Genomic DNA, 14,776 nt, shown 5'->3' on the forward strand with positions numbered 1-14,776 from the left:
CCTGGTTTCAGTGTTTGATTTGAGCCCATCTCTATTAAAAATGGCTGTTTTTTAAAAATGACCCCAAGTAATATTTTTCTTACATGGAAAACCAAAATTAATGATCGAGGGTCAAATTCTGATACAAATGACACTTTGCAATTGTGTTGACTTCAGTTGAGTGACTTGGGTGTAACTGAGGACAGAATTCAGTCCAAATAAAAGGGTGTTCTAGAAAAACATTGTTGTTCACGCATCACAATTTGTATTTGTTCAGTTAGCTCAACATTTCTAGTGGTATGCAGACTTTGTCCACAGCAGTTTTGAGTATAGTATCGTCTCATACTAAATTTTAGGGGTGTAATTGTCCTCAGTGCTTGTGTGTAATTCCCATTAGTGTTAATAGAAGTTAGGTGCTTGTGTTCAGAAGCAAATACATAGTCTGCAAGACCAAGCATTAGTTTGAGGTGTGAAAGATTCTTAAATGTTAAATGGGATGGTTTCCTATTTCTCATGTAGTAATCATATACTGGACTAAATAATCTGAGATTGAGTTTATTTGAGCATATGGTTATTACTTATAACAAGAACTCACTTAAGGTGTTTTCTGTCTTCTCACCCAGATGCCCTAGCTACTGTAAATACCTTTGCTCTAATTGTCTGATTTTTCAGATTTCCACACCTAAAAGCCCACAACAATTGTGATCACTCCAATTTCTGACTCTTTTTCTACCATAGTGAGAAAAATTCATTAATTTCTTGCATAAGTCTTGAATGCAATGGTTATTCTTTTTTTCGGTCTCTGAGATTCATCTGTTGTATTTGAAGAATGAAAAAAGAATGCAATATTTTTGTTGCTAATGATAATTTTGTTAAACCTCAGTAATTCCACCCACACAATTAAAGAAGTCTGCACCTCAACTGTTGTCCCTTCTGCTAGTGAAGTCAGAGGCTATTTGAACCCCATGCTACTGCTGACATAATAGACCATTCCTGATTTGGTGTTAGAGAAGCTTCAACACTGAAGTAAAGTTATGTGGAGAAAACATCAGACTTCGACTGAAAAAATATACATTATATAAATGGAACTTTCAGCAGCAAGTGACCACAAGAGCCACCTTCCTTCCCTAATCACAGTGCTCCTCAATTTATGTATCCAAATGGATGTGTTGCATTTTTGTGAATGCACGATTGAGAGCTATTGAAAATGCAGCCCTGAATGAATATGAAAATAAGGGAAATATTTTCAGGAGATTTCAGTCCTCCTTTCTCATGAAAGCAAGTGACTGGTTGACTTGATTTTCAAAAGAGTTGAGTAACTGCAGCTTACATTGGTTGGTACTGGTTATAATGGGAGCTGTTGGCTCTCTGTACTTCTGAAATATCAGGCCAAGTATGTCATCTTAGAATTGATTTGATCAATATGGGATAAAAACATCTTGTGAATGTTTTTGTCAAATCTAACAGCACAGGAATACCTGAATTATTTCTAGGATCACACAAGTGTGGTTCCAGTATGTCATACATACAATTTAAGTTATGTAGCATGTGTATTGTGTATGGATGATATAATTATAATCTGACTTGTGAACTCACCGTGAAAAAGAAACTTTTCATTTTATTTTTGAAATCTGGTTGTGGATGTAAATTTTATTGAAATGTATAAAACCACATTAATCTAATGATCATCCTAGAGGTAAGTTTTTAACTTTCCTTACGGTACGGTTTAATTATATCTTGTTTGTATTTCGTATAAACCATGCCTTCATGTTATCCTTGTTTGTCTTTTTTTGTTTGTTGTTGTGTTCTTCTTTTGTTTTTGTTTCTAGTCTTACCCTATGGTACTGCAGTATCGACCCAGAATTGACTTTGGTTAGACCAAAGGGCTGGATCCCACTGAGATGAATCCTGCACTATTTGTTTACCCATCGACAGATTGCACAATGAATGGATGTGCCTGGATTAAGGGGACACAACCAGACTTTCAGCATGCAAATAAGGACATTGTCTTTCTTAAAATTGTCAATTGCATCTTTGTTGTTTCTATTAGAGCAAGCCAAGTGCCATTCTGTTACTGAAATGTGCATAAGATATTTGTAGTATCTTAAAAGTGTGCTGCAAGTCATAGCCAAAATCATGACGTGTATAGTCAAGATTCAAAAACTACAGAACATTTTGCCTGCCTGTTAGAAGAGTTTTCTGGTCCTAATGTTGATTACACTAGCAAAATGGCAGAATGCTCATTCCATGTGGTGTTGCAATTGTCACATATTTACTATTTTACTGATTATTGTTGTATAAATGATAGCGAACTGTACAAAAAGTTATGGATTATACCTTGAAAATATTTTGTATAGAAAATATATTTAGAACAGTGGTGATTGTGCCACTACATTTTTCTTGTTAAGTTTCTCGTGCGTCCAGGTATAGCTCGCTCATGAGTATGCAGCAGTCCTTTTTCAATGAATGAAGATTATCCTTACAACAATATTAGAACATAGTAATTCAACTAAGCCATTTTAAATTGTCTAAATAGATTCTGCCAGTGTCACCTAATAGCACAATAGCCCTTGTGAGTGCAAAATTGTATGATTGGCCTAGAGATTGGAAAATGATATACAACTATTTAGGATAATGGCAGCTGGTCAAATTAAATTTCTTTTAATAAAGTCAGGGTAAAAGTGAGGTTAAAATCATTTAACTATCCAATAAAAAAGCAGAAATTCCTGTCTGAAATTACACCATATGACAAACATTTATATATCTTTTGTCACTCTGTTGCCATTCACATTAAGGATTTCTTTTTAAGATTGGGTTTAGATGTGTCCAAGTGTGGCATATAATAGAGTAAAATAATACAAACTAACATTTTTCAAAATACACAGCTTTAATGGCATTAAATTTCTGTTATGTTTATCTGGAGTTCAGAAGCTATTGCAGATTAATTTAATTAGTTATTGTCGCATCTTAAAGCTAGTTCCATAAAACTAGAGGTAATGCAATGTAGTAGATAAGCAGTCTGATGAAAATAGGCTGTTCAAGGCATTTTTTTTTTCTCAGACCTGGTGGTGGTGGGGAAAAATGTGATTTTTGCCTTAGGTATCACAAATATAATGGTTCTAGTGAAGAAAATTGTATTAAGGTTTCTAGTGACATTGCAGGGAGCATTATATTTCATATATTTTCTGTAGTCTTCCATTGTCTTTGCTCAGTTTACAAGTCAGAGTGGGTTTTTTATTTCAAACTCTGCAGAGATACTTACAGTTCAATACTTGGTATAATTTCTACTTAATGCACAGCTGCCAGCATTCCTACGAACTTTTATATGACTTTATGTATACAAAAAAAGGAAACAAATTGACTTTCAGAAGCTACTATAGAATGAATTACTCATGCTTTGAAAATCAAACAAAAAACCGAAATAAAAAACCACAGGGTCAAAGCATAAAAGCTAGATGATGGGAAATAGCTCCTATAGAAGTTTGGTGTCAGTACAATTTATATGTGTTGGGCATGCAAACAAACATGCATTACGGGTGAAATGGTGGCCCCTGAAGTCAATGGGAGTTTTGCCATTGACTTTAGTGACAACAGGATCACATCCTGTTTGTACGCACTGAGTCAAATCCTACCTTTGTGTTCCAAAAGCCACATAACAAGGGGGAGTAGAGACATTGTCCATAGCATTCTGTTAAGGAATCCTGCCATTGCAGATGAAGATTGCATATAATGTGCTGACACAGGGTGCCATGGGAAACACTCTGATACTCCCTTCTGCAGGCACAGTGTGCTGACTGGTTTTGGGGTTAGTTGGGTCATACAGTTGATAGCAAGAGATGCACTTGCTGGTTGCAAAGGCTAGTCACCTCTTGCCTTCCCAGTCCATGGCATGCTTGTTCCCAGTCCATGGCATGCTCGTTGGCAGATGTGACAAGCTGCTCCATGGTGGTAAACCCCCAGCTCCTACACAGAGCCTTAACAAATGCAGAGGTACTCTTGACAGACACAGAGGTCTGCCCACATGGATCAGCTTGCAGGAGGGGGATCCAAATTTCTATTGCATATCAATGTTATGTGCATCATACTAAATTCCTTTATAAAGTAGCAACAGGATGTTATTTCTAAATATTTACATGTATGTACAAATGACACCTTACAATTTTTATGCCCTTCACATCATAGAAGTATTGTTTTTATGCCAGGAGTATTTTCAAGGTGGCTTCACGTTCAAATGAAAGGTTTGTTTCAAAGCTTTTGGTTTCAGTTTGTCATAAAATTAATAGCAATATTCCAAGCTTAATTTTTAGTTGATTTGGGGGAGACAATGTATTTCTTCAGTTGTATATTTGCTGGTTTGGTACATTTGGACTGGGTGTTTTAAACAGAAGGACAGCACAGAATTTGTCTGCAGTGTTGTTGTAGCCATGTAGTCTCCGGATAGTCGAGAGACAAGTTAGGTGAGGTAATATTTATTGGACCAACTTCTGCTGGTGAAAGACAAGCTTTCAAGCTCACGGAGCTCTTCTTCAGGTCTGAGAAAAGTACACAGTGTGTCACAGCTAAATACAAGACGGAACAAATTGCTAAACGTAAGGAGTTAACACGTTGCAAGAGACCATGCAGGTCATTAAGTGAGCAGTTAACACCTCTGCAGTCATGGGACAAAGGAGGACTAGTGGAGCACAGATGGTTATAAGGAGCCATAAATCCAGTGTCTTTATTGAGTCCATGGTTTTTAATGTCTAGCAGAGTTGTGAATTTTTTCCAGCTTTTGAAGGTGTTATGCGGACTTCCTTTGAGGATAAGGATAGGTCAGATATGGAGTGATGGCTTTTTGAAAGGTGTTTGGTCACGGGTGATAGGGTGATTTTTGTCTTTTAACATTTTTCTCTGTGAGTTCATTTGAGAGTATAGTGATTGTCTGGTTTCACCCACAGTTGTTAATGGGGCATTTAGTGCATTGGATGAGGTACACCACATATTGTGTTAGGCATGTGTAGGACCCATGGATCTTGAATGGTGTATTGTGGAAGATATTGATCATTATAAAAGTGGAGATATGTCATCTGGGTTTTGCATCTGTTGTTCTGGCAGGGTCTAGTGCCACTTTGAGTTGGTGTATTCTGATCTGTGGGGAGCTTGCTTCTGATGATGACCTTGGTAAGGTTGGAAGGTTGTTTGAAGGCCAGAAGAGGGGGTTTGGGAAAGATTTATTTCAGGATGTGGTCCCATCGAGTATGGGTTATAATTATTTAATGATTCCCTATATGGGTTCCAATGTGGAAACACCATATTACCTGTGGGTAAACATTTTTCTCAAATATTTTTCCCACTTTATCTTGAATGATCTCTTGAAACGTGTTAACTTTTTATTTTTAACCGTCTGTTCCATCTTCTATTTAACCGTTGACAATCTGAGTATCTTTCCCAGACCCAAAGAAAAGCTCTGTGAGCTTGAAAGCTTGTCTTTCATCAACAGAAGTTGGTCCAATATAAGATTTTCCCTCACCTACCTTGTCTAACACAAAATTTATCACTTTGAGTCCATTCTTAAGGCCATGCCATAGACAGAATTTTGCACCCAACCAACAAATTCATATTGGATTTAGCATGGCCACTGAAAATTCTTTTTACTCTATTATGAGGGCCCATGAGTGACAATGAATAGAGATTTGAATGTTTCATAAGATTTTCTGCATTCTAAGTTCAGGAAGCCAAAAATTTGTCTTGCTCAGAATTGACAACTGTGTTATTTCATGGTTTTTGTTTGTTTTTTAAATCCAGCTCAGAACTGGATTAGGGAAGTCAAATCTTCTTCACTGTAAGTTCAAAAACTAAGGACAGATACATTTTCAATGTACTTAGTTGAGTATCCTGTCTTTCAGTGCTTTTATAAACATATGATCTAGCTACCTACAAGTATGAATTTCAGATATGACAGCATAGTGCCTGCTTGTGGTTTGGTTGAATGCTTGTCCTAGGGGTTAGATGCCAGCCAAATTGATATCTATATGGGCAGTTTGCATAATACAAGTGCTGTCTCTCCTGCAGTAAATTCCTCTTTTCTTATACTGCATAGTGTGACATGTCTACAGATATGTACGTGTGATTATCCCTGTTGATACATTGTGCCAATTAAAAAATAAGACAAATGTAAGAATAGTCAAGTGCATGTACAGACACTTTTGAGTGCCAAAGTCAGATTATAATGCAGTGGGAACATGGGTATTCAGTGAAAATCACACAGCGTCTCCAAATAAAACAGGACACTACTACGTACAGGCGTGCTTGATGTGGACATTTAAATAGCAGACAGTGTCTCACTGCTGCATAAAGTCAATCAGGAAGGAAGAAAATAGCTGAGCCCACAATAGTTATTCTGCAATTATCCATATTGTTGGTTCCCACCTGCAATGGGGGGTGGTCAGACCTAAAATGAGACACTTTCCCTAATTGTACAACCTTTAACTCTATCTCACAAGTTTAGGTTTTTTTCTAAAATGAGAGCCCAGAAGTTACATCCTCCTCCTTCTCCCAGATAGCCCATTAATAGAAGTCAAATGTAATGCCTTTTGTTAGACTAGAAATCTGTATGCAGTGTATGTCCCCTAACATACTGTAAATTAAGAGTTTACAGAATAGGATCTTGTAAGATCTCAAAAGCATATATAATACAAATCTATTAGATTAGCATGAAATGTGCATTACATTGTGTACTATTAAACTACCTTGACTAAGGGCCCAATCCTGCAAACACATGAATAATTCTTATTTGTCTGAATAGCCCCCACTGTAGTCAGTGGAACTTATCACTACAGTAAGGATTATTCAAATAAATGTTTTCAGAATCAGACCCTAACGTATGGGGTGCTCAGATAGGAAACAATGTGCAACAAAAATGTAACTATATTCTTCTTTTTAATGACATTTTATAATGTAAATTATTTTGACTCTTCTGGTTTTAGTGAAAATGTTATTTAAAGGAAAATGGTGGATTACTAATATAGAATATCTTTTAGACCCACTTCATACATTTTAATTAAGAATATTTTTCTGTGTATTATAAATGGTCTCAATATTTTCAGTAATAGTATTTCTTAATAGAACTCTACATAGAAGAATCTTCCTTCAAGTGAAACAAGCTGACATCAAAGAAATATTTTCTGTTAATTAGGCAGTTTAAATATGGGCAAATACAGTATCTCACATACTAGAAACTATTTAAAAAGGATGAGTCTTATGTTGAGTCAATTTTATTTTCCCCTAATCTTGAATTCTGGATCCTTATCTTTTTCCTTAGTCTGAGATATTTTGGCTGTATTTCTCTTGCAAATTCCAGGAGCAACTCAGATTTGTCCATTGTGGTTTAGGACTTAAATTTACTTTCTGCAGCAGAGTGGTAGACAGGGCTCCCATCTTATCCATTTCAATCCTAGCTTTTTAAAGCTGATTTTGTGACAGCAGCAACCAAAATCTTTTGCTCTCTACTCTCCCATAGTGAACCAAAATTTGTAGGGCTTTTCTCCCTAAATGGGACCACCCACTGAGCTCTTTTGCTCTATATGTTTTCCATTTCCATATCACCACAGAGGTCAAGAGGCAATCTATTTGCCATAAGGTCTGAGAAGCTACAGAAGGGCATTCCATGGAGTTGCAGCAAAACCACAAAAGCCAACTCAGCCAGACACTAAGGGCTTGTGTACACAAACATTTAATTTCCCACAAACTGCAGTGTGAATATACCCTACACTAGCCTGCTCTCGATACTGCTGACAAGTATTAACAGTTCATTAATATAGTCTCATTTAGTTAATAAAAGAACTGTTAATGCACGTCAGTTAGTCCATGGCAAAATAAGGCAGGGTAGAGTCACATCCCAGTTTGCCACAAACTAGAGAAGCCCTAACTGATTGAAGTTCTTGACAGCATAGTTATTCAGTGCCAATTCTCTGAGTTTCAAAACACACCAGTGGAATCCTACGTGGAGAAAAGCTTGATACAGTTCTAGCCAATTACATGGACTAGCCAAAGTGTTTGCTCCCATTCCAGTCAAGTTGAAGGATGTAAAGGTCCTTTTATTCCTATCCACAAGGGGGTAAGAACATAAGAAGAAAGCCCAAACCAAGAAATGAGTCCAACTCCTCTTTCCAGCTCATTCAGTTTGAACAGTCAAGTAGGCCTACAACAGTTTTCAGTCAAGTAGGCCTACAAAGCAGGGTATTCCCTTTTCCAGATACCTCATTCTAATTTCAGGTTTCAGAGTAACAGCCGTGTTAGTCTGTATTCGCAAAAAGAAAAGGAGTACTTGTGGCACCTTACAGACTAACCAATTTATTTGAGCATAAGCTTTCGTGAGCTACAGCTCACTTCATCGGATGCATACTTGCACAATGACTAACAGGTAAGTTCAGAACCGAGTGAAGCAGAGATGCACCCTGGAGTTCCAGACTCCTCCACATCTCTTTTTCATCCCTCTTCAACCTTGCAAGACAACTAAAAACATCAAATAATCCTGAAGGAGATCTCGCACCTGAAGGAGAGTGTCCTAGTTCAGTCAGACAGTCACCTGGAGTAAGAAGCAATAGAACTTGTCCCTCAAAGGTTCGGGACTCTGCTTCATATTCTTCAGAGTAAGAAAAAGATGAGGAGAGTCCAAGCGGTCTTAGACAAGGAAAATGAACAGGTTGACAAAATAGAAAATATTCAGATAGAAGAATTTTCTGAAGCCCTCTCAAAGTATCATTCACCTAGGAGTTGAATGCAGCCTTACCAACACAGGAAAGATTAAACATGGCCCACGCACTGATCTTTAAGTTGTGCGTACTTGCAGCCCCTTGGTCTTCTGGCCTTGTACATAGAAATTACACCCTAGACAAGAGTGCATATGGTGTTACGTCAAGGATTTCTCTTATGAGCCTGGAACTGTCACAACAAGAGATGTGTAGGAAAGCAGATACTAACTATCCAGAGTGTTTCAGTGATTCATTTGGTGGTGATGGGAAGCCCATATGATTGTAGCAACTTCCTTCTGCAGTCCAGATACCAAAATCCAGACCTCTGGTATCAACCTTTCAGGATGGGGAACACACCTGGAGCACCACAATAAACAAAGTTAAAAAAGCTCCAGAGCATCAGGTTCCCAGATTTGGGAGCCTTCAGGCTGGCTCTTTGAGACTTCAGCTCTTGCCTTAGGGAAGGAGCATATTCTAGTTCAGTCATGACCATGGCATATATAAATTGACATGAGGACATGAGAATTTCAAGTCTAAATGCCAAAGTAATGCAGATTCCCTCCTGAGAATAAACTCATCTATTTTCCAATAAAGCAAGCCACATAGGAGCTGTCCACAATGCTACAAGCTTTCGCAATCCAGACCTTTGAATCAATGATACATAATTCCCTGTATTTCCTTATAGTAAAGTTATGCGTCATGTCAACCAGAAGAGTTTCAGAAAACATTGCTTTTAGAAGACAAAGCTTTACTATATCTTCCAGGAGGACAAGATAAAGCTCTTTCTACTCTAGAGGCATTCATAAACAAGGTTAACCCATCAGTACTTCATGGGAGATTATTCATTCATTTTGTCCAATACCTCACATTTGGAGAGGATAGAAGCATGGCATATCCTACATGTGAGAAGAACAGTGAAATATACCTTAGTAGAACCAATCAATTCAGAAAAATATTGATTGTTTTGTTTTTGCCCATAATGCCTGGGCTAAGCCAGCTAAATCCTCCATAGTCAGGTGGATCTAGTCCTGCTTCACCACAGCATATTCAGCTGTAGACAGACTGATTCTAGAAGGGATCAGAGCCTACTTAACACTTTCCAAGATGGCTTTCAGGGCAGAAAAAGCTTGAGCCACCACAGAAGAAATCTGAAAAACTTCCACCTGGTCATCTATCAACATTTTAGTAAAACACTATTGGCTGGATCTTCCCTTCTCAACTGAAGCATCCTTCTGTGGGAATGTGCTCCAAACAGTGATCCCAGAATAGATTAATGCTACTAATTTTAGAGAAGGGGAATATTTTCCTTGTCTTACTCCTCTTTACTTCCCAGCTAATTTTTTTCCTTACTACTCACTACATCCCAAATGTCTCAGATGGATGGGAGGGAGAGGTCAGGATCTTTCAGATGGGATTTCTAAGTAGGGTTTCCTTTGACACAAGACATTCTGCTGGTGTTTTTACAATGGTCACTTCTGAATCCTGTCATTACCATTAAGAAGTTTGTTTCCTTTACTGATAAGCAATTTAATGTTTCTATACAGCTCTGGAAGCACTTCAAGAGTGGTGGTAGGGGTGTGGAAAAGCCCGTAGACCTGAGCTGCCTCTTGTATTTGTAGAAAGAGAGGTGCAACTCTAATGTTTCAAACTGCAGGAGAGGCCAGTCCCATAAGATAAAGATTCCATGATTATATTAACGAACCAAAGAGAGGCATTAGATTGAATTTGCATATTGCTATGATATATGTACTTTTTCTTACAGTAAACTTTATATATATATATATATAATATATATATATAAATTTTTTCTAGCAGATATTTTTAAAGGGGGCTTAATACATGACATATAAAAGGATGGATGGGATGAAAATAAATTGTTATTTTTTTCCCTTAAGGTGATGAGCAGCAGGCAGGGTTTGGATTAAGAGAGAATGGTGTAGTATATAAAATTCTTACAAGGGTAAAACATTTTTGTGCTGCTGGCTATAGTCTAAGTTTTCTATTGCAAACAAAGGTGAAGCAAAGATGTTTACTGTCAAAGTGAGAAGCATTTATTCTGTGGTGATATTCTGGTCCCATAACTGTGTTTTGTATTCTATCAGGTGATTAGCAATGTAGATGTTGCTGTTGTGTCTGAGGGATTTTGGTGCAGTATAATCAGTTGCTCACTGTACCTTTTTACTGGAAAACTGAATTCTGATTGACTTAAATTACTCCGTGCATCTGCCTATCATACATTTAATTTATTCATAAAGTTTTTTTTAAAGACTATATTTTTATGACTTATTTGCTTGCCTAATAGTTTAAGGGACGTTTTAATACCAAAGGTCAGCCATCCAGAAACTGACTTGGAATAAAGCATTGTCATTTTCCATTGAGGAGTGCAGTGGACATCTAGTTAGTCAAGTGTAATGCATCTGGTATCAAACAAACGTATGTTACTGGTGGTAGTTGTTTATTGCCAAACTAGAGTTTGGCATACCTGTCAATTTTTGAATAACAGATAAATTATTGGAAATTAGCATAAGGATTGAATTTACCAGTCATGGGTAGAAAGAATGGTCCCTTTTAGGTCATGGGTAATGTCTGTTAACAAAAAGAAGCATAAAGGCTTGCATTACTGATATCTGTGCTATACCTGGCCTGTGAACTAATAAAATACTTCCGTGTACTGTCAATCTCATAAACCTTCTGAAGCACAAAATATTCACAAAGATACTTTTGGGTTTTCTAGCTGTAGCTTAGTGAATTTTTGGAGGGTAAAAAGGACAGACTTGGAGGATCATGCAAAGATGTTAAAGTACATTTTACAGATTTTATAGCTATTTTTTTAGCAAATGGCATTGCTTTCAGTAACATCAGACTATTGATTAGTAAAAATATCAAGGTTATTTTGTGTGTGGTGCAGTAAAAATAAAAAATTAGATAAATCGCTTGCATTTCTTTTCCAGGATAGTCCTGAACTACATTGGAAAAAACAGAACAATTATTTAAAGAGATTTTAAAATCTGTCACTTAAAAAATTGCAGTAGCTCTTATTTCTTTTCTTTTTTTTCAGGAGTAGAAACTTCCTGGAATAAACATTAAGCAATGGATAATTTTGTAAATATTTTCCCAAATGCAAACTCAAAAATATTTTGCATTTTAAAAAAATCAATGCAAAGCCTGATCTATTAGACGTTCCAGGCTACCGAATAGTCTGTATAGAGTACTCTAAATGGCATTTTTTTGGATGGGGGCCTAAGTGTCCTTATATAAGCTGTGATCCAAGTAAAGATAAGAAAGGAGCTTGTGGTGGGCAGTAATTCTTCCTTGCATCTGGTCAGTGGCTATCCGTTTTTAATACAACAGCCCTCACAATACTTAGAGATCATAGAACGTATTGTAATGTTATGTTGCTAATTTTCTTTTAAAATATAAAATATTTTAAGCTTTTTGTCAAAAGTGATAACACCTTATTACAAATGAACCTTTTTGTGGTTGTAAAATTTAGCTTATAAATCATTCAAATTGAAGTGAAAAAAAAATACCAGGTCATTGTTAATGACTTAGTCTATCCTACTACTAAGAATATATGTATTTTTATAAAGGAAAAGCACTTGTAGATATTTAATCAGTCCAATATCTATGTTTATGTTTTGAAAAAACAAAAAGCTGCTTAGAGAATCACTTAAATATTTTTATTTTTGTGCTCAAATGCATTCTCAGTTGATTTATGGAATGTTTATTCTGTATAAAGCTGTATAGTTGTTACAGCTGGGCTAAATGCATTTTATACCTGGACTTAGCCAAGTCTATCTGACCATGCTACAAAAAATGTCTACATTATCAATAATTTGATTGCATAACATATAATGACGGTGCTGTTTTTTCATTTTTGACATTAGTTTCTTCCTACCTTATAACATTCCTACTTTATTGTATTTGTTGTGATACAGCAAATTTCATTGTGAGGGTCACATTCCAATGGATGTTTTAAGGTATACAGTATTTACATAGTCCATTTACAGTTTATGCAATCCATAAAATTATCTAAAGTTACAACAGATTTGCTAGACATCAGTATTTAATAGCAAATTTCCCCACTGAATGAAAATGACATACCAGATATGTGAAGCAAATAGTATTTTCCTAGTGCCGTGGGACATATCTGATACTCGATATTTTTGAATTTTAGGAAACTGCTGCTGGAACATATGCATGTTACAACTGCACCTTTTGAGTTACTAGTACATAGTAATTTGTACCAACCGTACTTTTAAACTACTTTTTTGAAAACACAAAAAACCACATGATATGACATTAGGACTTAATCTCATGGAACCATGGACACTGAAATGGTGAAATTGCAATGATGGCTGAAATGCCATTCTTAACCCATTTTTTGTGCCAGCTTGTACGGTAGTATATCTAACATCTAAAAGAACCCAGCAACACACACACACCATTCCAAATGAATTCTACCAGATCGCTGTTAAAGACAGATGGCCAGACTCTGATCTCAGTTCCACACATGTAAACCCACAGTCTTCACACAATGGGACTCTGCATGGGTCTTCACTAACAGGTCCTCAGGCTGGGTCAGAGCTCTAGATTTGACTTTAATGGTGTTTCTTTGCTTTTACGTTCATGTAACTTAGACTTGAATATGGCCAAGATTTCCCACCTTAACTCTGAATTTCCTTACATTTGTGGCATCTGTCATATCTCTAACATTAGTCACACTTAATGTTTTGTGTTAGTTTTCCATAAGTTTGTAAAGTTTAGTAACTATAAGCCCAGAAGTCCACAGTAAATTACAATATTACAATCCTAAATGTGTGTAAATATTTACATAATTAAATAGTGAGAGGATTTTATTCAATAGACTGCAAATACTTGGTAAAACCATTACCATATTAATACACTTACGCTTTTCTTAAGTTCCTAAAGTAGTCAGTATTTCTTAAACATCTTACAATTTGAATATTTTACACTTTTTAAATTTCTTGTTAAATAGCTACTAATAGTATGTCCATATTAAATCAATGGGGGCTCAACATCTCAGGGTCAACAAAGTAGTATTTTAGAATCTCAAACCACTTTGAGTTATAAATGTAATATATATGTAAAATATATATTGCAGCCCTATATATTTTTTTAAATAACCAATTGAGTATTTTTGTTAGTGTATAAAACAAGTACTGTCGTTTCCCCCCGCTCTGCCAAAGGTCACTCTGGAATATTCTTTTCAGCTGAGTTATAACTCTTTTAAAAAATAGAGGGTTGTCCTGAAAAAGGATGATAAACCCATAACTACATTAGAACAAGTGAACACTTCTATAATTAGGTACTGAGTTGGTACTAGCCTTCATTTGGCAAAATCAGGTCTGTGTTGTATTTTGATGCAGAGAGAATTGAGTTTGTTTGGAGTTATATCTACATTTGTAAAGAGGGTAAATTTTAGTACAATAACTCATGCAAACTCTGTAAATGGACATTTTAAGAAATATATTTGATATGTAACAGTTTCTTATTGTGATTGTATGTATGCTTCAGTACCAGTGATGTTAAATTGAGTGTTTCATGTAATTGTCAAGAATATCCACGGCACCTTCATTTACTGCTATAGTAAGTTACAATTGTGTAAGGTCCATATGCTGCAAGATGCCTCTGGCCCAGTTGAATTAATCCTATGAAAAATCTAGATGAGCAAGAAGTATAACTAATCTGCTTACTAGCACTGAATTGCTCCTTTCTGAAAGCAATAAATATATTCATGTTGTAACATCTGTTGTGCAGCCTACAAATACAAATTGTTTTGTTGCATTTTGTTTTCTATATAATTTATTTTGTGCAATAAAAAGTTTCTCTGGTTTCTCTGACTTTTCTCTAGATTGTAAAAATATTTGAATTCACATTTCCTAATTTCAAATCTAATCATGCAGGCTTTATAGACCAATTAAACGGCAGGTGCCTTGCTTCAAGGAGTCTCTTTTTGCAATACTTGATTTAACGCTCAATCCTATATGATGCTTAGTGCCTCCTATAGGCATGGTGTGTCCTGGTCATTGATGGCACTCAGC

The 14,776-nt window shown here is 36.2% G+C and overlaps 1 protein-coding gene across 7 annotated transcripts in view; it reads left to right on the plus strand.

The window, feature by feature from the left end:
- PCGF5 (polycomb group ring finger 5) overlaps positions 1–14,776 on the plus strand; it is a 149,284-nt gene that overhangs the window by 53,081 nt on the left and 81,427 nt on the right. For 2 of the 7 annotated variants that reach the window (XM_073353830.1, XM_073353833.1), the window contains one exon: positions 1,809–8,258. The exons of the other annotated variants lie outside the window; for them this stretch is intronic. In XM_073353830.1, the coding sequence (XP_073209931.1) occupies positions 1,809–1,856 (48 nt within the window). In that variant the 3' untranslated portion in view covers positions 1,857–8,258. Of the gene's footprint in view, positions 1–1,808; positions 8,259–14,776 lie in introns of those variants that run through there. 7 annotated transcript variants of the gene reach the window in all.

This window comes from Lepidochelys kempii, chromosome 7, assembly GCF_965140265.1.
Source record: "Lepidochelys kempii isolate rLepKem1 chromosome 7, rLepKem1.hap2, whole genome shotgun sequence".
Classification (NCBI taxonomy): Eukaryota; Metazoa; Chordata; order Testudines; family Cheloniidae; genus Lepidochelys; species Lepidochelys kempii.